The sequence below is a fragment of the Schistocerca gregaria genome, chromosome 8, assembly GCF_023897955.1.
Source record: "Schistocerca gregaria isolate iqSchGreg1 chromosome 8, iqSchGreg1.2, whole genome shotgun sequence".
Classification (NCBI taxonomy): Eukaryota; Metazoa; Arthropoda; class Insecta; order Orthoptera; family Acrididae; genus Schistocerca; species Schistocerca gregaria.
The window spans coordinates 479,974,187-480,000,689 of record NC_064927.1 but is presented as its reverse complement, the minus strand read 5'-3'; the positions used below and the strand labels follow the sequence as shown (position 1 = coordinate 480,000,689).

The following is a 26,503-nucleotide window of genomic DNA, read 5'->3' as shown; positions in this document are numbered from 1 at the left end:
TGTGCTTACAACAGTAAGAATATCTAGAGGTCTAAGGTTAAGGGTTCTGATAATGTATTATATGCATTTATGAGAGAGCAGCAAGATGGTACAGGGTACAGCAAACACTTTTGGATGACATTATCCATACCCAATCATTATCAGATTACAGGCTTACAGATTTGCAGTTGGCTGTCTCCCACCAAATTATTTTATGTTTGTGGAGAAGAGGTCAGAAGGGAGTAAACATTCAAAGGCAAACAGGCAATGTCAACTAGGCCCTATAACCAAATGCCAGGATTAGTGTCCTGGTTTAAGTCCCCAAAGACATTGGAAGAACACATCAGCTGTCAGAACTGGAGATATCACTGCTGCCTCTGGATTATGTATCTTCTGTCAGACTGTGTATCATTTACTTTCAGAGATTGTCCAGCATGCATGACCTACTGTTAGATGCAATCCCCTGGCATTAAGGCACTGTATGGTTCAGTGAATATTGTATTAAAAAAACAATAGCATAGCATCTTGCTCATGGGTAAGTAGTAGGTTTGTAGGGAGTATGAACCTTGCCAAATGTTCATCCTCTACAACCATGCAAATACCATGGGAAAGGTATGTTCAACTTTTTTTAGCATATATGGGCCTGGATTCAAGTTCACAACCGATAATCGAACAGGACCAGCCTGGTAGACAAATGCTTACAATGTGAAGACATTATGTGTTTAGAGGGACTAGCTCCATCTCTAGACCTGAAAGTGCATGGTCAATATAGGCAAAGAATTTCTGGGCCAGAGCTTGCTGCCACACAGCCTTATCAACAGGATTGGGGGGGAGGGGGCAGGTTTTATTGTGCATTAAACAGAGTAACCCAAATGTCCACCAACAATTTAAAATTCGAAACTTCATGGAATAATGTAGATAAGTGCACAAAATGACCAACACGTGATACAAAAACAATTGATTTTTAGCAAAGAATATGTTTTTTTACAACAAATGCTCAAAATGTCAGCCATCATTCGCCAGCAACACCTGTTTGTCAAAGGACAAAGTTATGAACAGCACTGTACAGCATATCAGTAGGTATGGTGAGAAATTGTCATCTAATATTGTCTTTTGGCTCTGCTAATGAGGTCAGATGATCACGTCAGACTTGCGACTTCGACTATCCCACAAGGAAGTGATCACACAGATTGAGGTCTGGAGAGTTAGAAGGATGATTCAGCCACACAGCTGGTCTGATATTCCTAAGGCTCTTACTTTGTTTATCAGGCGACAGTGCGGAACTGTATCGAACACCTTCCGAAAGTCAAGGAAAATACCTGGGATCCCATACCTAATATTTTCTGGGCCTCATGAACAAATAAAGTGAGTTGGGTCTCACACGATCGCTGTTTCTGGAATCTATGTTGATTCCATCTGCTCGACGAATTGGTGTATTTTCAAATGTTAACAGACTTCAGGGTCACCCTGTATATTGCCATGCTGGGCATCATACTGAGTACTGACATTCTGAATGCCACCAGCAAAGGGCACAGTAAGAGCCACTCATAGCTTCTGTCCCATTTTATAACAAGGCCACACTTTCCTACATGCATTATTGTAACATCTCTTTTTTGTGTGTAATTTGAAAACTGCTTGACTTAATGACATGAAAGTATAAATACATAAGCCAGTGTTATTTAAAAAAGCTTCACTTTATAAATGTAATGTGCTATGACTAAAAGGAAAACATAATAAGTAGCTACAAATAATCTACAGCTTTAACCATACCTGCTGAACTGTGTATCTTGGCAGAAGATTCTTATGTTCTAGGAAGATGCCATTCACAAATGCATGCCATCTGTAGAATATGGGATCCCTCATGGCTGTTGCAAAGTCAGCAACTACACCAAAGCTTTCCTGTTATCAAAGTATAGAATTCAAAGACAATGCTGTTTATTACAATATTATTGCACAAATAATCTAATATATGTTTTATTATATTAGCAGATATAATCACAATAAGTTCATCATAAGTATTGAAAGACAACATTCCAAGAACTTTTGTAATTGGAGACAATGTCCTGGAGGGTTGTTCATTCATTCATTCATAGTGTTATGTAGATCCTGTCAAGAAGAAGAACATACAGGATGTTGGAATGAGACAAGTAAATCATAGAGCATTAATCCACATACTGTAGTAACAATAAACAATCAGTACATCACTTAATACTGTTCATGTTTATTTCAGATTACTTTAAACAAGAAAATTAGAAATAAAGGTGCTACTCTGAAGTAAGCTACTGCCTCCTCAGCTGCTGTTTGTCTCCAACTAGTAACTTAATATCCACTTGCTGACAATGGTATTCTTTTAAACAAAACAGTCACCCTCCAGTCAATACTGGCTGTTGTTTGTAGCACAGGGTGAGCCAAATTTATGTGAACATTGTCAATTTTGTTTCATTTTCTATTTCCAGTTGTTAGTGACCAAGACTGAGACAAAAATATGTGAATCAAATTAATTTTGTTTCATTTTCTATTCCATCTAGTTTGTACCCAAGACTGAGTCAAAAGTATGTGAACAATCTTAGTTTTGCTCTGTTTTCTGTGACAGGTTGTTAGTACCCATGGCTGAGTCAAAATTATGTGAACAGTCATAATTTTGTTACTTTTCTATTTCATGTTATTAGTAAGCATGGTTGACAGACTCACACTGGAGCAGGGAAGAGTGACTGCAAGCATAAAGGAACTTGTGCACTCAGTGACAGAAGTGCATCGAAGCTTTGCAGAAAGATTTCCAGACAGATGGCCATCAATTCATTTAACTATTCATTGCATTTACCAAACATTTGTACCAACTAGATCAGAAGTAGACAATTATCAGGGAAATGCAAGGAAACCTCGAACAGGCAGAAGTGGAGTAAACATTGCTATCGTGCAGGAAGCTATAGTAAGAAGTCCATCAAAACTGACGAGACCTTGCAGTCTGGATACAGGGATTCCATAGAGGACAGCAACCCATATTCCACCCAAGGACCTCAGTATGTGATCACATCACCTACAAATTGTTCAAGGTTTGACTGCGCAGCAGAAACTTGTATTTGTAGAACACTGTGACATTCTGGCAGCCAGCCAGGTATTGTTAGGTAAGTGATTTTCAGTGACAAAGCTACCTTTTATGCCAGTGGTCATGCTCATCATCTTAACACAATTTTATGGGGTACTGGAAATCTAGATATTGTTCATGAGTGAGAAGGTACATTAAGAAGATAAATGTATGGTGTACTGGGACCACTACTGGTGTACTTCGCCCATTTTTTTTTTTTACAATCCCAATGGTGAATGTACATAACTCCTTGAAAATACTGAAAGAGTTTGCCATTGATAAGATGCCCTACAACTTACATGAGAAGGGTATTTCCAGCAGGATGTTGCATTGCCCCATTTTGCTAGTTCCATCTGTGCTTATTTTGATCAGACATTCCCAAATCATTCAATTGGTCATGACAAACCATTTTTATGTGCCCCTTCCCCATTCTCTGGATGTCACACCCTGTGACTTCTGGTTATGGGGTATGGTAAAGGAATGCATATACAGTATAAAAGAGAGAGACCTAGAAGAACTAAAGGGCAGAATAAAAGGTGTGATATCTAATGTTTCCTCAAAAATTGTACAGTTGAACATTGACTTGAATGTGTTAATCATGCTGGTAGTCGCGAGTACATGCTTTCTCTCAAATAGTGTTCACATGATTTTCACTTATGCTGTATATTATTACAAGGGGCAGTGAAATTAAAACCCTAAATATATTTTTATTTTTTTTATTGACAAAAGTCTATCATTTTTTGACAGTCTCTGTGTCATAGATAATAATAATAATCTCCCTCTCATAAATAATAATTTCCTTTGGTTGTGTGCACAGCCACTTGGGCATTGCCTGCTGCACCTCTTCATCGGAACGGTAGTATAGCGGACATGGCAGAGTATCAATGCGCAGGTTATCGATGGTTGCAAGTGTTTCATGGACTATGAGGCTGAACACTGTCATGCTGCAAAATGACACTTGCACTTAGAAGTCCATGTCACTTTGGTCTTATTGCAGACTGAAGCTGACTTCTTAACACATTGAAATATGATGGACTGGTGATGGTGTTTGCACTGTTCATGTAGTGTTGCACGATAACACCTCATTTGTCCAGAAAGACAGTCAGCTCTCTTTGTCTCAGGTTAATGGTAGTGTACCCATGTTTCATCTCCTGTAGCAACTCTCATGAGGAAGATACTCAATTTCAGCTTCAAAGTGCCAAAAAGTTCTTCACATATGTCAATGGGTTGCTCTTTCAGGTCTGAAATGGTCCGCTGTGGCACCCATTTAGCAGACAGTGGTAAAGGTAAGCATTTCCTGGCCACCGTGTTGCACTGAGCCATGGCTAATGTTAGGATTTGTGGTTATTTCATCCACCATCACATGGCAATTTTCCATCACAATAGCTTAAACTGCTGCAGTAGACTTGGGGTATCACAACACAGCGTTGTGATCTGGGCATTGAGCATCTGCCACAAAAGTCACACAGTTTCTATACTTCCCTCTTCACTCATACACTTGCATCAGTATAATGGACATTCATATGCCAATGGATTTCAATAGGTTTTGTAGTTTCACTGCTCAGAATATGTATGACAGAACACTGTTCTTCCTTGGTGCATGTTGGAAGTGGGGCAGCCATTCTGAACTGGTATTGTGCCCATGTTTTGGATGTCTGTGGTATGTTGCCACCTATAGGGCATTCCTTACATCACTGCTAACAGTACTGTGAACTTATGCTAACAGACTGTGAACTTACAGAACAATGGCAAGAAACTTTGATTTTTAATTAAACTTTTAATTTTTCATTTGACTCCCCCTCAGACTTGTCATGCAGCTTTACAATGAACACTGTTACTAGGCGACATAACTAACACAACTTTTCAATTCTTAAATCCAGATATTATGTTAATTTGTAGAAAGTGTAGTTAATGAGGGATATTTTCGATTTTCTTTTTGAAATGGTTGGGATTCCCAGTTTCTTGCTTTATGTTAGATGTGAAACATTGCAACAGACTACATAACTCGACTCTGAACCATAGACAAGGAGGACACAACCTACATAAAAATTATTTTTGTGTCCTGTAATCTGATTGTGTGTGTAACTGCTCAGCTGAAACAGATTTTTTATTGTCAGTAATAATTAAATGTACTGGGAATTCCAAAATCCTTAAAAAGAAAGGCTTCTGCAACATATACATTTATTTACAAGAAGTGAAAATTACCAGAATAAACCAACACTTTTATCTTTAGGTCAACACAATTTTGTTGCATGATATTTCAATTGTGTGGCTTGCAATTTTCTTCAGGTGTCGTCTAATGCTGGTTCCAGTGTGGAACGAGTCTGATATGTACGTCTATGTTATGCTGGGTGCTCTATCTGTGGTTCGTGCCACATCTTGAACTCTACCCATGGTATGAGTTGACCAGTAGCAACGACTGTAGTGCTTTCACCTAACTGCAGCAGTTCTGAATGCTGTGTGCATACTTTTGTGGTTATCATTCATTCCAACTTCCATATTCTGTTATCATGGTGTGCTATGTCAGGCATTCTGTACAAGGTTCGTGCCCACCAGGAGCAGCTGCAGTGTTATTTTCAGGCCAATGATGTTCAGATTGCCACACGAGACTCGGCAGAAAGTCCTCAGGTATTGGGTCTATTGTCTGAGGTACTATTTCACGTGTCCCCATTATTACATGTACTTGGCTGTTTTCTCTAACTACACCTTCATACTTGTGTAGATGCAATCAAGGCAACATCAAGACTCCAGGGGACACAAGTATAAAGATGTAGTAAGATACAACTGTCTCTTACATATAATAAAGGATGCACTTGAAATAGTACCTCAGTCAACCGACTCAACCCCGAGAATGTTCTGTCAAGTCTCGAGTGGCAATCTGGGCACCATAAGCCTCAAAATAACATTGCAGCCACTCCTGGCAAACACAGCCCTTGGGCAGAATGCCTGACACACCACACCACAATAATGGAACTTCCTAGATCACAAGAGGGCTTAAATGGAAACAGTCAGAAGATAAAATGACTAGTGCCACTTCGCTGTCATACAGCAAGATTAACAATGGATGATAACCACAACGTATGTGCACAATGTTCAGAACCACTGTGGCTAGAAGAAAGCACCACAGTCGCTACTATTGGTTGGCGCATACCACGGATAGAGTGCATGATGCAGCGCAAACTGCAGATAGAAAGCACAACATAAACATGAATACTGGACTCCATCCACACTGGAATCAGTATCAGATATCTCAACTAGATTATCTATGGTGGTATTTTTTATGTAGAAAGGATCAGTAAATTAATAATGTAAATATTTATTTGAAGATACAATACCAAATGTGCAACTTTTTGTATGTATGGCTTATATTTATGGCATAAGTGTAAATGTACAAAAATTACATCGTCCAAGACGGTACAGTTATTATGAGCAAATAACAATTATTATTATTTAGGGCTTGACTAACAATAAAAGTGATATACCAAAATAAGCTATGAAGATTATACTCTCAATAGTGGCTTTTTGTCATGTCTACATAACAATACTTCTGAGATACCATGACTTACCAAGTGGGAAAGTGCTGGTAGATAGGCACAATTTAAAAAAAAAATAAATAAATAAACACACATACACACACAAAATTTCGAAAGCTTTTGCAACCCATGGTTGCTTCGTCAGGAAAGAGGGAGGGAGAGGGAAAGATGAAAGGATGTGGGTTTTAAGGGAGAGGGTAAGGAGTCATTCCAATCCCGGGAGCAGAAAGACTTACCTTAGGGGGAAAAATGACAGGTATACACTCGCACACACATACATATCCATCCACATGTGTGTGTGTGTGTGTGTGCGTGTGTGTGTGCGCGCGAGTGTATACCTGTCTTTTTTCCCCCTCAGGTAAGTAAGTCTTTCTGCTCCCGGGATTGGAATGACTCCTTACGCTCTCCCTTAAAACCCACATCCTTTCATCTTTACCTCTCCTTCCCTCTTTCCTGATGAAGCAACTGTGGGTTGCGAAAGCTCTCGAAATTTTGTGTGTGTGTGTGTGTGTGTGTGTGTTTTTTTTATTGTGCCTATCTACCAGTGCTTTCCCACTTGGTAAGTCATGGTATCTTTGTTCTTAATATATTTTTCCCATGTGGACTGTTTCTTTCCATTTTATTTAACAATACTTCTGATACTACATCCATTGTTTAATGGTCTAGTGCAGTTTTGGTTGGTGACTGATTATCATACGCAGATTTTTCTTCTTGTCAGAATTATTTGTTGTGTTCTAGATGCTGTTTGACAATGGTGTTATCCTCAGATGCCCCCTCTCTTTCTACACTACAGTAAAGAGTGCCTGTGTTTTCACTTTGCTGTGTTACACTAATTCATGTTGCCTCTGCAATATAGGGATAGTTTTATGATCAAAATGTTTCGTATCTCAATCCTGGGCTTAAAGCCTTGTTGGATAACTTACAGTCTTTTGATACAGTTCCCTCACTCCTTAGTCTGACTTCATAATATAGCTCCAGTCAGTTTCTTTAACAGAAGAAATTGTCCCCCACCAGTGATATTTTTTGATATTTGTATTTTTAAAACATATCTCGCTTTCTATGACCAAACTCTTTGATGTTAGTTATTAATGATGAGTTTTCATTTTGCCTTGTCTCTCTTTCATTTATTCCAAGCTTAATTTTTTTGCCACATAGTCCTTCATTCATATGGAACTGTTATTGAAGCTTTAATGCATCAGCATACACTGTTATTCAAGAACTTTAAGAGTCTCATAATTTAATATCACATTTATATTGCTTTTCTGTATTTTTAATTTCATTTTGTTGCTGACAATTCTTCATAGATACAACACTGGAAAATCACTTTCTTGCATTACTACTGTTTGCAGTACATGCTTGTCTTTTTTGATTATATATTTTGTAATTGATATTTAGCTTTGGTAAGTCAAAATTATTTCTTAATTTAGGTATGTCAAAGTTCAAGATTTCAAACAAAAAATTGAATTACATCATCAGTTCGTCTGTACACAAGTAATTTTGTCTTTCCACCACTTTAATGGAGAATCCTTCTCTTCCATATCCAATTTCAGTTTATTTTATCTGTTAGTGATTCCTTTCTTGGTTAAGAGAGTTTTTCACCTACCCCACCTGCCTTTCAAATAATACCACACTTTTCACTCTCTCTCTCTCTCTCTCTCTCTCTCTCTCTCTCTCTCTCTCTCTCTCTCTCTCACACACACACACACACACACACACACACACACACAAAGTGACATATATCTTTCTATTTCTACACATGTTTCATGTAACTATTATTTAATGAGTCATTTGCCTTGGTAACTCAGTTACAACATAGTACATTACTCACCAGATGTCTACCATCAGGATCGTGGCAATAGCCCATCAACACATGTCCAAAATTGTGAAGGTCACCATAGTAGTTTGGATTAAGAGAAAGTGCACTTGCTTCAAGCAGGTTACCAAGGATGTCAATGCCTTCGAATTCTGTCAACTGAACTATTTCATTTCTTGACTAAAATAAAAGTTAGAAAAAAAGAAGAAAACTGATTACACAAAATGTTAATAGATTTAGCTTACCTGTTGTATTTGCTACAAAATTAACTAGTAGTACTATCAGGATTAATGACTGAAATAATATGTTATCAATGTCTTGCTTAGACTGATCATGAGATTTTGATAAAAAACAACTAATTAAAAATGGAGAAACCATTTTGAATTATGTTAAAACTAAGATAAAATATTGAAACAAAATGTTTTAAAATTGCCACAAAAATTACAAACAAATATTGTTTACATTCTTCCACTTTATTACAGGATAATCTTTTTACAGTAATCAAATCTTTTCTCAGTAATCAAATCTCCCATGCCTTATCTTTATCTCCCAAAGTCCCACTGTACGGCCACTGAGGAGCATTCCTCTCGTAACTCAGTACCAGCTAGGACTGGAGCAACTGAATTACATTCTCCGCCAGGGTTTTGATTACCTCTCGTTGTGCTCTGAAATGAAAAATGTCCTGCCCACTATCCTTCCCACCTCTCCCACAGTGGTATACCATTGTCCGCTGAACCTACTCAATATACTCATCCATCCTTACACAACCCCTGCTTCCAATTCCTTACCTCATGGCTCATACCCCTGTAATAGACCTAGATGCAAGACCTGTCCCATACATGCTCCCACCACCACCTCTCCCATCAAAGACAGGGCTACCTGTGTAACCAGTCATGTGGTCTACAAGCTAAGCTGCAACCACTGTGTTGCATTCTATGTGGGCATAACAACCAACAAGCTGTCTGTCCGCATGGATGGCCACTGACAAACTGTGGCCGAGAAGAAAGTGGACCACCCTGTTGCTGAACACGCTGCCAGACATGATAGCCTTTATTTCAATTACTGCTTCCCCTCCTGAGCCATATAGATCCTTCCCACCAGCACCAACTTTTCTGAATTGTGCAGGTGGGAACTTTCCCTGCAATACATCCTATTTTCCCATAACCCTCCTGCCCTCAACCTTCATTAGTCATTGTTCTCACCCATCCAGCCCCTTTCCTGTTCCCATTCCATCACTACACAGCTGTCATTCCACCACCACACCCAGTCTTTTTATTTCTCACCTTTCCACTACTTCCACCCCCCCACCCCCACCACCACTCCTGTACCCTCTGCCTAACCTGCAGCCCTTCACTGTCCACCATCCCCACCATTCTGTTCCTCCACATCACCACCCAGTCCCCATTCTCATCATGCACTCGTCTTGTTGTTCGCAGTGTGGTTTCAGTTGCCTGAGACTGCAGTCATGTGTGTGAGTTGCATTTGTGTGTGTGTGTGTGTGTGGGTGGGTGGGTGTGTCTGTGAGTCTATTGTTGATGAAGGCCTTAATGGTCGAAAGCTGCCTATCTGCAGCTCAGCATCTCTGCTATATGGTAAGTAGCAACTTTCCTTCTCTTTTCAGTAAAATACACATGTGTGTGTGTGTGTGTGTGTGTGTGTGTGTGTGAGAGAGAGAGAGAGAGAGAGAGAGAGAGAGAGAGAGAGAGAGAGAGAGAGAGAACAAGCGTAGTAAAAGAGAAGAGACAAATATATCTCTCTCCTTCTGTGCCAGATGTTTCTGAAAAAGTGATTAGAGGGGATAAAACACTGTTAATTGAAAAAAAAAACTATTTAGCAAAATCATTAATGATACTTGTCTAACGTGAATTGCAAGGAGAGATGAAACTAGAGATGGGTCTTTCACTATATTGTACTGCCCACCCTTTTCCTAGCTGCCCCTGTTTTGTGGTAATGGGTAACATGATATAGGTAGCAAATTCAGGATGATAGGGTTTGAAATCTCCATCTGGCCAACCAGACTTGGGTTCTCTATGGTATTTGGGTAAGTGACTGAAGGCATATTATGCAATTTTTGCTTTGAAAAGGACAATGCTGACACCCTTTGACAATCTGAATTTATCCTTTATCTCTAATGACTTATCACTGTCATGATGTTGAACAATAATCTTCATTTTATCCCTTTTGTGATGCATTTATATGAATTACTCAATTCCATCTTGTCCACTCTATAAAAAGATACACTTATTCTGAGTCTGAATAATTTTCTACCTATTATTAGCTCTTCTTTTCAGACTGTCCAATTTTTTTCCAATTGAGTCTTACAGAATATCAGCTTTTCTTCTTTTCATTAATATCATTACATTCTTGCTAAACTCTGTCATATATTCTGTTTCTTTACCTCTGTTTATTCTTTGGTATTACTCTCTAGGAACTTTTAGTATGAATACTTAAGCCTGAAATTAATACATGTGAACAGCAGGTTCAAATACAACATTCTGTTAGCATGTTGTTGTTGTTGTCTTCAGTCCTGAGACTGGTTTGATGCAGCTCTCCACGCTACTCTATGCTGTGCAAGCTGCTTCATCTCCCGGTACCTACTGCAACCTATATCCTTCTGAATCTGCTTAGTGTACTCATCTCTCGGTCTCCCTCTATGATTTTTACCCTCCACGCTGCCCTCCAATGCTAAATTTGTGATCCCTTGATGCCTCAAAACATGTCCTACCAACCGATCCCTTCTTCTAGTCAAGTTGTGCCACAAACTTCTCTTCTCCCCAACCCTATTCAATACCTCCTCATTAGTTACGTGATCTATCCACCTTATCTTCAGTATTCTTCTGTAGCACCACATTTCAAAAGCTTCTATTCTCTTCTTGTCCAAACTAGTTATCGTCCATGTTTCACTTCCATACATGGCTACACTCCAAACAAATACTTTCAGAAACGACTTCCTGATACATAAATCTATATTCAATGTTAACAAATTTCTCTTCTTCAGAAACGCTTTCCTTGCCATTGCCAGTCTACATTTTATATCCTCTCTACTTCGACCATCATCAGTTATTTTACTTCCTAAATAGCAAAACTCCTTTACTACTTTAAGTGTCTCATTTCCTGATCTAATTCCCTCAGCATCACCCGATTTAATTTGACTACATTCCATTATCCTCGTTTTGCTTTTGTTGATGTTCATCTTATATCCTCCTTTCAAGACACTGTCCATTCCGTTCAACTGCTCTTCCAAGTCCTTTGCCGTCTCTGACAGAATTACAATGTCATCGGCAAACCTCAATGTTTTTACTTCTTCTCCATGAATTTTAATACCTACTCCAAATTTTTCTTTTGTTTCCTTTACAGCTTGCTCAATACACAGATTGAATAACATCGGGGAGAGGCTACAACCCTGTCTCACTCCTTTCCCAACCACTGCTTCCCTTTCATGCCCCTCGACTCTTATGACTGCCATCTGGTTTCTGTACAAATTGTAAATAGTCTTTCGCTCCCTGTATTTTACCCCTGCCACCTTTAGAATCTAAAAAAGAGTATTCCAGTCAACATTGTCAAAAGCTTTCTCTAAGTCTACAAATACTAGAAACGTAGGTTTGCCTTTTCTTAATCTTTCTTCTAAGATAAGTCATAAAGTCAGTATTGCCTCACGTGTTCCAACATTTCTACGAAATCCAAACTGATCCTCCCCAAGGTCTGCATCTACCAGTTTTTCCATTCGTCTGTAAAGAATTCGCGTTAGTATTTTGCAGCTGTTAGCTGTTAGCATGTTACATCCATAAATTTTACCAAGTGGTGTGGCACAGTGGTTAGCACACAGGACTTGCATTCAGGAGTGTGACAGTTCAAACCCATGTCTGGCCATCCAGATTTAGGTTTTCTGTGATTTCCCTAAATTGTTTGTTTAAAAGGGCGCAGTTGAGATCCTTCCCCACCCTTGACACAATCTAAGCTTGTGGTTTGGCTCTAATGACCTTCATGTCGATGAGACACTAAACCCAATCTCCCTTCCTTGTTTTCTGTAAATTTCATTTGTCAGTTCTCATAAACACAAAATTCTATCATATATGGATGTGTGGTGTCTGTTCTTTTGGACATGTCTGAGAGAACAGACACCATACATTTATGTATAACTGACTCGTCTTCATGGAAAACAAATCCACCACCTTCAGTGTGTATGCACAGTTTCATCCAATCTCCTGTGGTAATCTCAAAACAGCAAGCATGGAGGACATGGAAAGGTATTTTGGATTGGTGGCACTATGTGGGAATGTGGGTAAGCTGAGAGGTGTGGCACGATAGTCTGCGCAGCTCTGATAAACAGTGTGTGTGGGTGACACAGTGGTTAAGGCAACTGGTTAGTAAGGAAGAGATCCGGCATTCGAATGCCTGTTGAGCACAAATTTTCACTCATGGTCACTCATTCTGCATAAAGTCGTGATGCAGCTGATATCAATAGTTCCTTCCCTTTCCTTTCTCCCCCCTCCACCTTCAATTTACATAAAATTCTGTTTTTACATGAAACTGTATGATGCTCTGATCTTCACCATAAAAGAAAATTTGTAGGGTACATCCAAACACAAAAATTCAATTATGTAATAATAGAAAAATTCTTGTCTTCTTGCCAGAGGGTAGTATTCTGAGAGAATAATACAAAATGTTTTGATATTCACTAGTTTTTATAATGGGGATTACTTTGTCAAACAAAATAGGGTAAAGGGTTGGATTCTTCTGAAATTTCATAAATCTGTTAACTTTGATAAGCATCCTTCAATTTTCTGCTGACTGGAAAGAAGATGTTGAGTTCATTTTCATTCAGTACCAATTATACTTTTACACTCCATGGTTAACTTCCAGTTCATTCTACCTTGAGCAGTGGTCCTGAATTACTTTCCTGTGTTGACATTTAAAATGCTTGCACATATTTTGCTCTCCCTCTTCTGCATATACTCTAGACAAAGTACCACTGTTCTGAAAGTCTGAGATTTTTTCCTCCCTGTGACATTAACAGTACCTTATATCTCAGCAAGAAGACAGTGATCTTGAATAACTGTAACTACAGGCTACTCACAGTTTTTCCTGTATACACATAAATATTTTTTGAGAGAAGGTATATGTTATGCAAAAACACAGTTTTATCTTCTTCTTACTAATAATGTTTTGCCATTTTTGTAGTATCATCAATGGGCTCACTAGTTATTCCGTTGAATTATTGTATTCTATAGGGGCATGTTACAGAGTTAAAATTTGCATAATAAATGCAGTACTAATTTCAATTTTCCATTTGTAGAGGATGCTACATAATATCTTCGCTAAGTTGGATTCCTCCAACAACAGAGGTAAAATGAGGAACACAATAAGCTGTAAGGATATCCTGGTAAATTATAACTCTGTAATGTGCCTACTTCATCATAAAGTAATGCAATAGATGCCACAATAATGCATAACATATTTGGATGTGAAGAAGAAAAGTGTATTTTTTGCATAAGACAAAAAGTATATTCAAAAATATTAGTACAAATTTTTATACTATCTTTACTTGGATGAAGTTTCCTTATGAGCTGATGTACATATTTTTCAAATGATCTTCTGCATCTACATCTATACTCTGCAAACTACAATGAAATGCATGGCAGAGGGTACATTCCATTGTACCATTATTAGGGTTTCTTCCTGTTCCATACACACATGTAGTGCAGTAAGAAGTTAGTCTGAATGACGCTGAGCATGCAGTAATTATCATCCTCACAATCCCTATAAGAGTGACAGGTAGGGGGTTGCTGTATATTCCTAGAGTAATCATATTAAGCCAGTCCTTGAAACTTTGTTAACAGACTTTTTAAGATAGTTTATGCCTATCTTCAAGAGGCTTCCAGTTCAGTTTCTTCAGTATCTCTGTGACACTGTCCCCTGGATTAAACAAAAATGTGACAATTTGTGCTGCCCTTCTCTGTATATATTCAATGTCCCCTGTTGGTCCTATCTTATATGGATCCTACACACTTGAGCAATATTTTAGAATCAGTTGCATGAGTGATTTGTAAGCAATCACCTTTGTAGACTGATTGCACTTCCCCAGTATTCTACCAATAAACCAAAGTTTACCACCTGATTTACTGCCGACTGAACCTATGTGATCATTCCATTTAGTATCCCTACAAAGTGTTACACCCAGGTATTTGTATGAGTTGGCAGATTCCAGCAGTGATTCGACATTATGTCATAGGATAATACATTGTTTTAGTTGTGTGAAGTGCAAAATTTTACATTTCTGAACATTTTAGAGCAAGTTGTCAATATCTGGACTACTTTGAAATCTTATCAAGATCTGATTGAATATTTATGCAGCATCTTTCAGATAGTACTTCATTACAGATGAACAGCACCCTTCCCTTTGGCACACACAAAGTTACTTCTACATCTCATGATGACTCTCCTTCCAGGAAAACATGCTGTTTCCTCCCTACCAAAAACTCCTCAATTCAGTCACAAATTCCATTTGAAACCCCTAAGGATTGTACTTTTGACAGTAAGCATAGCTGCAGTACTGAGACAAATGCTTTTCGGAAATCAACAAATACTGCATCTACCTGGAAGTCTTGATCCAAAGCATTATCATGTGAGATAAGTGTGAGGTGGATTTCACTTATAGATGTTTTCAAAATCCGTGCAGGATGGCATTGAGAAGGTAATTCTGTTCAAGATACCTCATTATGTTTGAGCTCACAATATGTTCCAAGATTTTACAACAAATTGATGTCAAGGATAATGGACAGCAATCTTGTGGATCACTTCTCTATCCTTCTTGTAGACAGGTGTGAATTGTGCCTTTTTCCAAGAACTGGGCACAATTTTTTGTTTGAGGGTTCTATGGTAGATTATAGTTAGCAGAGGGGCTAACTCAGCCAAAAATTCAGTACGGGATCTGACAGGGATTCCGTCAGAGCCTGGAGCTTTGTTCAATTTTAACAATTTCAGCTATTTCTCAATACCAGTAACACTAATACTTATTTTATTCATATTTCAGTGGTACAAGGATTAAATTGGGGCAATTCTCCTCAGTTTTCCTTTGTAAAGGAACATCTGAAAATGGAGTTAAGCATTTCAGCTTTTGCTTTTCTATCCTCTTTTTCAATTCCTACCTCATTCATTAGGGACTGGACACTAACTTTGGTGCTAATAATGGCCTTTACATATGACCTCAATTTCTTTGGGTTCTGTGAAAGATCACTTGACAATATTCTGCTACGGTAGTCATTGAAGGCATCAGGCATTGATCTTTTGACAGCCAAACCCATTTCATTCAGCATCTCTCTATCTATAGCCCCATGCTTTGTTTTACACCTATTATGCAGTAATCTCTGCTTCCTTAGAAGTTTCCTCACAGTGATGATATTTTATGTAGTTTACCCCACATATATATCTCTCTGCTTGGGTCATCACTGTTACCACAACTGCCGTTCATAGTCACTGATACCAGTTTCGATGCAGACATCGTCAAAGAAGTGAGGTCTATTTGTTGCCATTAGATCCAATCCATTCCATTATGAGAGAGGTTGGTAACTATCTGTTCTAGGAAATTTTCAGAGAAGGTATTTAGTAAAGTTTCACAGAATGTCTTATCAGCCAACCACTAACAAAACTGTAATTTTCCCAATTAATTGTTGGATGATTTAAGTCTCCATTGATAATTACAGTATGAGTGGGGAACTTATGTACAAATGAACTGAGGTTCTCTCTAAAGCTTTCAGTTGCACCAAGAGGCGAGTCTGGTGAGCTATAGAAGGATCCAATAATCATTTTATGACTAACACTGATACTGAGTCTTGCCCAAACAATCTCACATGCAGCTTCAATTTCTGTCTCAGTGGATTTGAATTTCTTGTCTACTGCAACAAATACACCACCTCCATTTTCCATTTGCCTATCCTTTTGATATACACTTAAATTTTCCTCAAAAATGTACCTATTATAAATTTCACTTTTCAACAGCTCTCTGTACCTAGTATTATGTGAGCTTCACTGCTTTTCATTAACACTTCAAACTCTGGCACTTTTCTGTGAGTGCTTCAGCAGTTTACAATTAGGATTTTAATACTCTCACCTGTTGGAGGCGTGTCTTTCGATCTTGCACTTATACTTCGGAGTTTTCCTACAACTATCATTATCCGCATTGGATGGAGAGTTGCGTAATCTAAAAAAGCCTTCTGTGCAACCCACATACAGCTATTTGAGTAGCAGCCTCTGATGTATAGTGCACACCTGACAAATTTGGGGCAGCCCTACAGTTGTCAACCCTACGGCACAAGTCCAGGAAGTTGCAGCTTAGCTTGTCACAGAACCTCTGGTTCAGTCCTTCCACTTGACTCAGAACCAAAGGGCCATGATCAGTTCTGGGAACAATGCTGAAATTGTGAGCTGTGTTGAAACTCCATGCTCAAGGCTGGCCTTCTCAACCTTCTCAGACAGTCAGTGTAATGACCCAAGAATGACCTCGGAGCTCACATGACAGGCATAATTTGTTCCAGTGTGTGCCACAATCAGCAGTTGGTTGCACCCTGTTCCCTCAATGTCTGTCTAAATAGCCTCTTCAACAGGCTGAAGTGAGGCCCCCAGGCATACACACTGGTGTCCTTTCAAGCTCCTTGCTGCTATTACCCTAAAGGGTACCAGCATTTGCTGTAAGTTTGAACTGACAATGATTAGTAGATCCCTAACTTTTATGTTTGCCTCCTCCTTATGCCTGCCAAAACAGGCTTCCCAAAACAGGTGAAGTGAATCCCACTAGCTCAGTTTCAGTCAAAAGCAACACATCAAACTTGTTGGTTAGGGGGATCGGTACAACACCCTGAGACCTTACTGGCTCCTGTCCATTGGTCCCTATCTACACTATAGAGGACACCTTTATGTATCATTGACAAATTGATCAACTCCAAGAGTTTTCTACTGTCAGTCTCGACAGACTGTACTTTGTTTTACTTAGGTGTATTACAAATGAATCTGAGAGAGAGAGAGAGAGAGAGAGAGAGAGAGAGAGAGAGAGAGAGAGAGAGAGAGAGAGAGAGAGAGATACTTAAAATGGAAAACAATTATAGCTCAGAAGCTAGTGACTTTGTTTCCTTACACATGTCTATGTAACAAGCATCAGTCAGCTATCCCTTGTTTGATAATAATTTTGACCCTAGAATTTCCATAATTTTAATACTTACATTTATAATAGCTCCACTGTGGATGGCCTCATACAGCCGGTCACGCCACCTTTCCATGTCCTGGATGTCAACTTTAAGTCGCTGGAGTACTCGATTTACATCCTGCATGAAGAATTAAAATTCTTGATATGTTTTTCCAGCCACATAAATTTAGATATATATCTGAATTGAAAATAATATTTAGTCAGCTCCTCAGAAATGTTGCTCATGCTGTTATGGAATAATTATGTTCTTCACATAACTGTTTTGCAAACACCACTATAACATTAACCGATATTGGCTGGATGAAACTGTATAATGGACAAGGTGTGGAGGAGCAAACAGCTATAGATAATTTAAAGTGTTTGTAAATAATATTAAAATAAAAATGACCACTTGTAGTTTAATAATAGATTTAATTAAGTTTAAGATCACAGGGTAATACCACAAGTAAAAGCATTACAGTTTTAAATATGCTGAATGTTGTTCATCACAAGAAGCCATAAGTTATCAATTTTAAATATTTATTCATATGAAATTTAAAAACCTTGTAACTTGTGATTTCTGAACTTTCCCTAGTGTGACTGGCAGGTGTCCTGTGAGTTGACAGTCGTATTATTCTGCTCAGTATTTTGGAAGATGACATAATCAACCTTGTCAGATGTTGTGTTTTTTAATCAAAACTATTACTTGCAGTTACTGATCATGATGACTAAATGAATCATCAAGACTTTGTGCTGGAATCTGGGTTCTTAAAAGCAATACGGACATTTGTAAATCTATCTTTTATGTCAGAAGTTTCTTAAAGTTCTTATGCATTTACTATAAAAACACAAACTTTTCTGTGAAAAATAATGACAATGTTGCTCTGGAACCATATGGAAGAGGAATCTCTTACCCTTAGGATAGCACCTGAATGACGCTGTGGCCAAACTCTACTAGAGACAACATTATCCAGCTTTGGAAAGTATCCCTCCTCTACAGGTTCACGCCAATTCAGTAGACGCTTCACACGGCCAAGTTTGTTGGATAATCGCTCAAAATTGTATCTGTAAAGATGAAATAAAGACATGTGAAGAATAAGAAAAAAACATTTAATGTCACTGCAGTAGTGTAAATTCCTTAGTGTAAACAATAAACAAATACCATTCACTACCATCAAACAAATACAATCTTAGTGATTCTCCATGCAGACAAAGACTCTACGTAATTCCTCACACTTTTACATTCCACATGCATTCCAAGGTCCCTAAACCATACCATCAGGGACATCCATTGTAACTGCTTATTACACCCACAGTGAAATACTCTCTACATCAATGTGCCAACACCTTTTATAGTCACTGGCTATGCCAGTTCCTGCTACTTCAACATTCCTACACCTGGCCTAAAGGAAGGCTGCTTTTATTAGTACTTGACTATCACCAATCCCCCAACTTTTTCTGGTAAGTGTGACCACATTCTCACACATAAATACCTCCACTTTGAAGACATCACTAACAAACAAATTTGCAATGCTGCCATGGACATCTCATACATGTCCAATGCCAAATTTTCCTTTGGTCATCTTCAAGAATTATTTGTAGACAGAGTCCTAAAACACTCAACTGTTTCATAATCATTGAGACCACCTTTGTGATCTGGGATCAGAGCAAGGACACACAACCTCCTCCTTTCGTGGTGATCCTCATGTTCACCAAACCAGATTTCACCTCAATGATGGCTTTATAAGAATCTCTCTTGACATTAAATCACATCACTAACAAATCATCCACACAACAGCTACCACCCACTGCACACCAAAAGGCCCTCCTAAGTGACCTGGCCACCTGCAGAAACCACATCTAGAGGTACAAGCTGTCTTTCTTCCATATTCTGACTGTCTTGTCAGCACTCTGACACACAGAAACTATTCAACCAGAATCACCCAGAAACAGATCTCCTTTGCCTTATCGACTTGTATTCACAACAGTTTGATGATCAACTGTGATAAAACACACCCTTTACTACTCAGGTCCGGAAATACTTAACCATATTTTTAGCATCTCAAATACCTTTTTGAAACCGTAAAACAAATCCATTGAATTAATTTATCACACCATTCAGTGTTGTTTGTAGCTCCATGGTATAAAAAGATAGTGTTTTACTGATGATGAGAGTATTAGACAGGAAGTAGAGTATAGATAAAAGCTGTGCAAGGAAATAAGCTATGTTCTTTTTCAATTAAACTACCTTGCAACAATTTGGCATAAAGAATTTAGGAAAACCACAGAAAATCTAAATCTGAATCACCAGATTGGGTACAACTCTTGAATGCAAGTTCATTGCCTTAAGGTGGGCTTTCAGTCCCTTTGTTTTGAGTGCTATCTATGTTAGTATAGGAACGATGAAATTATTGAAATTTATTCGTTGAGCAAAATCCTTCATGCACTTTGTAGTGATGGCACAGAGCAGAGGTGAGCTACACATCATTCAGAGAGTAACAGCCTAGGATGGACTAAACAATTAATTATGTGTAATAGGCTATTGTGTTCAATTTCCAACCAGATAAAAGATTCCAGAACCATGTTAATTATTTAATAAGTTCCAAAAGAGATACACAGTATGCAACACAACACACTTCGAAATGACACTTGCATACTGCTTGCATGGCAAAATGACAGCTGAGTACAATGCCCATGGGTAATTGGTTCCAAAGGAATCAGAAATGCTTCAGGCATGAATATCCTGGCCATGTAAAGGTTTCTATGGTACCAACTTTGTTAAATGACTGAAATTAAAAAGACACACAAAAAAAACACTCTGATAAAAACTGATTTTTTTTGGAAGTAACCACAAATGAGATTTATTGATGAGAACTTGCTTTTTTGTTAGTGAATCTGAAACTATTAAAAATGTTATGTGGTCCATTGTGGAACTTATCATTTGTGTAATACGTGTGGTTCAGTGACAATGTTGTTTTAACTGGTATGAAAGTAACAACTGATGTACTGGCAAACATTTATTCTATAAATATCAAACAGATCCAACTGAACACCATTTGCCTCATGAATGATTGTTATTACTAATCTGTGGAAAAAGAATTTTTCTGTCAAACTTTTCCTTTTCTTCAGCATGTTTAAAGATGGTTATTGTCATAAAACAAAACATATATGCTGAACAAATCTTATGCAGGTAGTAAACAAATGATCATAGTGACTACCAATTGTCATGTGAAGAAAACTTTGTTTCTCAGAAACTGGATGATAGACAGTACATTTTACAGAAACAGTGTGAGTGGGTGGACAACTTATGGGAATTAATCAATCTGTTACTGTGCTACAAGCATGCAGAAATTCTCTGTAAGTACCATATTAATTTATGCTGAAACAATTAGGTTATCACTCAATGTTTTACAGATATGCTATCATCAAATGCTCCCAAGCTTTCCATCATGTATGTGCAATTTACAGTTGTAAACATTACCTTAGCTTTCATCCCATGTAGGAAAGGCATTACCCCATACTCTGTAGCAACTTATTTTGGCTAAAAATGTTATTTCTTTTAACCTTGTCCCAAAACAATCATGGTGAAAGGTAATTAATTTTAACACTTATGTTAAATATACTGCTAATAATCATTACTTCTGTTCATTTTCAAAAGTGAACAGTACATACCTTGCAAGAACTTGATGATGGAAATAGAAAAAAAGTTCACCACGGCGATTTTTATTTACGAGATCGATTGATCCAGTGTTTGGATAGACAAGATGCCACTGCCAGTGCATCAGATTAACACCCATGTCTTCTCTGAAGTATGCAATACGATGTTCTATTTCCAGATCAGAAGCTGTGTAGTCACGCGGAATCACAATTGGTCTCTAAAAAATTAAAGATTTTAGACATGTTCTGAAGCATATATTCATTGATTCTTCAAAATATAGTCATAAAATATAGCAGTGTGTTATTGAATGTCATTCTTTTTCTGTTACAATCATACCTGAACAGACTGGTTTATTGCTTACTGAAAAATTGCCCCTTGATGTGTAAAGCACAATTTTATGTTACAGGACCAGCACTTAGGTCTAGTTAAAGGAAAAAGAAATGTAAATAGGCACACACTAGAGGCTAGTTAGTTATTGCTTCTTCAAATCTGTCAGAGATTTATGAGAAACATATGCAAACTGATAAGTATATGACATTACATACGAGTTGTGATCTATGCTGTAAAAGTGTCTTTTGCATCCTTCAGTCTAAACTCATCATAATCATATAAATTCCACTTAATCTGTCTTCTTCCCCACAGTGTGCAGCGATGAATGTAACATTTTACATGATGTAAGGAATCCATCATTTATCTGACACAAATACATACATATTTTCTACTTTGAAATCAGTATGTTTGTTTGCAAAATACCAACTGGACAAAATAATACTAGTCCAAAATCTGTTTCTGGCGTTTTGTAACAGAGCAACAACTTATGATTATGTGAAATAAAATCAAGCACCAAACAACATTGCTCAGGTGAAAGCTAGTATCTAACAAATATAGACACACCAGTTAGCAGTGCAAATGAGAATTAAAATTATGTCAGAACATTGTCAAAGACGACTTGCATCTTTAGCACTGCAAATTTTCTCTTGTATGTGCATCATCCATGGTTCATACTTATTAATGAGAAATTATAATACAAGTTGTTATCAATTTGACATAATATACTGCTATTTTTACATGTTCCTTGTGTAGCTTACCCTGCTTCCTTCACCAACAACATTAGCTTCTCTTCGACACCTTGCATAAACTGCACTGTCCATGAATCTGTCTGGAAACACTTCAGACAGTGGTGGCAGAGGTAGATTTTGTGTGTCCTTTCTATTTATCATGGCAATTGATAATGCATAAGCATACATGTATGGGTTGATACGGTCATGACAGTAGACTGACATGGAAAAGAAATCCTCAAACGACCGCATTCCTTTGAAGGAAAAGAGAACATTTTTTACAATACAGATTATATTATTTTAGTAAAGATATCATTCTTTCCATGTGTGTGTGTGTGTGTGTGTGTGTGTGTGTGTGTGTATGTGTGTGTGTGTGTGTGTGTGGGTGGGTGGGTGGGTGCAAGTTAATTTTTTAAAAGTCTTTCTCAGTTATTGTCACTCATGCTAACAAGTTTCCTAAATTGTAGACTTTCATATCTTAGCCATTTGTAGAACCTTCTGCACACAATATGTATATGTATTATAATAAATAATTTTGGCTAGCGTTCAGTTTCTATCCATATGATTAACTATTTTACTCCCTTTCCCCTTGAATCTAAATCAACATGTTTGCAGATATCCAAGTGATGAGAAACCTTTTTTGAGCAGTGTATATTTGTTCCTGATGTCTAAAAGATATCTTATTCTCTTGGAAATTTTGTCAAAGTTCTATAGCTACACAAATTGTAGCCTTATGAGCCAGACAGATTCAGCAGAGGACAGCAAAAATTGTTGTGGCACATAGTGTTCCATTTCTGAACATCCAAAAATTGTTGTGGCATGTAGTGTTCCATTTCTGAACATCACTGTGATTCTCAAAATTGAATGTACAGTTTGTGTTTGATGTTAGTTTTATTATCCATTCAATTCTTTACATCAGTGGATAGATTATCAAAGATTTTTATTGCTGATTACTCCACTCCTTCTGGACTATACTAATGCTGGGTGATTAGTGGTATGAATCATTTCTCATTGACGTTTATGTTTTTTAATATTACGGTTGTTTTCAAAGTATGATTGATTTGTTGACAGAAAATACCATAAGGGGTTAAATGTATTGTAAGGCTGTTGTCAGTGTGTACAACTGTTTAAAGAGCTATCTACAACAGCTGGAGTTAGTAAACTTACAAAAATGCTTAGTATTTACAAGTAAATAAAATGTACCTGAATACTATAAGAGAAAGAACAGAAGCTTTTGGAAAAGTAGCTTCTTTTCTCGAAATACAGTTATGAAAAGTAGTAAAGACGTAATTCCTGTAATTATCAGTGTGAGTGTATTATCACTTCTCATAACTGATTGTAAGTAGCTGATTCTGTCCGCTATTGTACAATATATAACTAGAGACAGTCCACATCCCTGATTGCTCTCATTCATGATGAGATTTACAGAACAATATATGGGCATGGATGAATTCGTTCCCCAAAGATTAGATTAGATTAATACTTGTTCCATAGATCATGAATACGACACTTCATAATGATGTGGAACGTGTCAGGTTAATAAAAGATGTCTGTACAAGAAATTACATTACACAAAATATTGCGTGACACTAATGATTAAGTTTTTTTTTTTTTTTTTTTTTTTTTTACTTAGTTTATATCTAAAAATTCAGCCATTGAGTAGAAGGAGTTGTCATCTAGAAATTCTTTTAATTTATTTTAAAATGTTTGTTGGCTATCTGTCAGGCTTTTGATGCTGTTTGGTAGGTGCCCAAAGACTTTTGTGGCAGCATAATTTACCCCTTTCTGTGCCAAAGTCAGATTTAACCCTGCATAGTGAAGATCATCCTTTCTCCTGGTGTTATAGGTATGCACACTGCTATTACTTTTGAATTGGGTTGGATTATTATCAACAAATTTCATAAGGGAATATATATACTGTGAGGTTACTGTGAGGATCCCTAGATCCTTAAATAGATGTCTGCAGGATGACCGTGGGTGGGCTCCAGCAATTATTCTGATTACACGTTTTTGTGTAATGAATACTTTTCTACTCAACGATGAATTACCCCAGAATATGATGCCATACGAAAGCAGTGAATGAAAGTAGGCATAGTAAGCTAATTTACTGAGATTCTTATCACCAAAATTTGCAATAACCCTAATAGCATACGTAGCTGAACTCAGACGTTTCAGCAGACCATCAATGTGTTGCTTCCAGTTTAACCTCTCATCAATGGACACACCTAAAAATTTTGAAAATTCTACCTTAGCTACAGACTTCTGTTCAAATTCTATATTTATTACTGGAGTTGTGCCATTTACTGTACGGAACTGTATATACTGTGTTTTATCAAAATTTAAAGAGAGTCCGTTTGCTGAGAACCACTTAATAATTTTGTGAAAAACATCATTTACAATTACATCACTTAGTTCTTGGTTTTTGGATGTTATTACTATACTTGTATCATCAGCAAAAAGAACTAACTTTGCATCTTCATCAATGTGGAATGGTAAGTCATTAATGTATATCAAGAACAGTAAAGGACCTAAGACCGAACCCTGTGGGACCCCGTGCTTGATAGCACCCCAGTTTGAGGAATCAGCTGTTGTTTTAACATTACACGAACCACTTATTTCAACTTTCTGCATTCTTCCAGTTAAGTATGAATTAAACCAAAAGTTTAGAGCTATGGTGAAGTTAAATTATCATACCATTTTTAGTGTCAATAATATACTTTTTCAGAGTAAGTCCTCACAACATCCATCTCCAAACACTTCTCACATGCTAATATGTTTATGCCTTTTAGTTGGGACATTATAGTTTTTTGATAACATGTCTGAAAAATCCTGCAGTATAATACTGAGTAAACAATTGTTTTGTACAAAAGGAGAATCCACTAGCGAAAATATGTAGTTTGGAACAGTATATGTTCTAAATGTGCCAGTTTCTTCTGCAGGTGTTGGTGAATCCATTTTGTTTTATTCCTTTTATCTTTTCTGATGCTTCAGATCAATATTGTTTTATTGTTGCAAAATTTTATTTTCATACAATGCAAAATTCCTGTAAAAATACTTATTTGTGAAAGTCATTCTAATTAACAGACAAGCTATATAATTCTACAGAAAATTACTACTGAGCAAAACCCTTCTGAATCCTTATATTACACAGTAATAATGATAATAAAGTAGCAAAACAGTGCGTAATGCCATTTGGTCAAAATGTCATAATTCAAAATAATTTCTAAGAATGTAGCACAGTGAATTGTTAAACAATTTCCTCCTGCTAAAAAACTTACCAAATCTGTCACTTCAAATATTTTAAAAAGTGTCATATTTAGGAACAGAAAGACTGATGAAATAAATCTTTGTAAGTTGATCATTATTGAGTTTCATAAAATTACAGTAGCCTGAATAGCAATGTTCTAACTGTGGTATCAAACATATTATAAACCATACTCTGCGACTGCTGTCAAAAGTAAAATGTAACATATAGCCAACAATAAAGTGCACTACTATAATTAATTAATCTTTGCACACTGCCATGATCACATTCCATCTTTCAGAGTGGAGAGCACAGTAAGAACACTGCCACAGTAACCTGTTTGTGACCAGATGATCAAAACTGGTAGTTAATAATTATTTATTTAATCAGCAGCTCTTGGCATTTCTAGAGTATGACTTTCTTCACATAATGGTATTTATGCTTCCACATTAAAATACAATGTATTATGGTGAAAATTAGTCTGTTTCCTTACCCACAAGTGTTTCTGTCAAATACGTAGCCATTCTCCTGTGATGAGGTATAAAAGGGGAGAAACTCTCTTGACGACCCAGGCTCTGGGGGAATGAGATGTCTGGTGGCTTGATAGGCTTCACTTCTAACTCTTGTGCATTCTTAACTCCACTCCATCGATTTATTAGTTCAGAAACTGCAGATTGGAAACGAGATGGCTGGAAGGAAAAAAAATAGTATAATTTTGTACTATAGATGGGTGATTGTTTTTATGAATGTCAGTTAATAGGCATTGTATAGTGTAATGTCTCATATTGTCATAATCATACTATTTTTACCCACATACACTGCATCCATAGATATGGAATATTGTTGGGTTCAAAATGCAAGAAATATGGATATGATTATCAAATTATGGATAAAGTTCATATGAATAACAGCTGAAACAAGTACTCAGCCTCATTTAAAGCTCTACTTGGAAACA

At 37.3% G+C, this 26,503-nt stretch overlaps 1 protein-coding gene across 2 annotated transcripts in view; it reads right to left on the bottom strand.

The window, feature by feature from the left end:
* Positions 1-26,503, bottom strand: part of LOC126285352 (phenoloxidase 2-like) — an 80,954-nt gene that overhangs the window by 18,394 nt on the left and 36,057 nt on the right. For both annotated transcript variants that reach the window (XM_049984670.1, XM_049984669.1), the window contains exons 4-10: positions 26,042-26,237; positions 22,335-22,558; positions 21,261-21,463; positions 18,503-18,653; positions 17,626-17,727; positions 8,426-8,590; positions 1,750-1,878 (exon numbers count right to left, since the gene is read on the bottom strand). In XM_049984670.1, the coding sequence (XP_049840627.1) occupies positions 1,750-1,878; positions 8,426-8,590; positions 17,626-17,727; positions 18,503-18,653; positions 21,261-21,463; positions 22,335-22,558; positions 26,042-26,237 (1,170 nt within the window). The remainder of the gene's footprint in view (positions 1-1,749; positions 1,879-8,425; positions 8,591-17,625; positions 17,728-18,502; positions 18,654-21,260; positions 21,464-22,334; positions 22,559-26,041; positions 26,238-26,503) is intronic.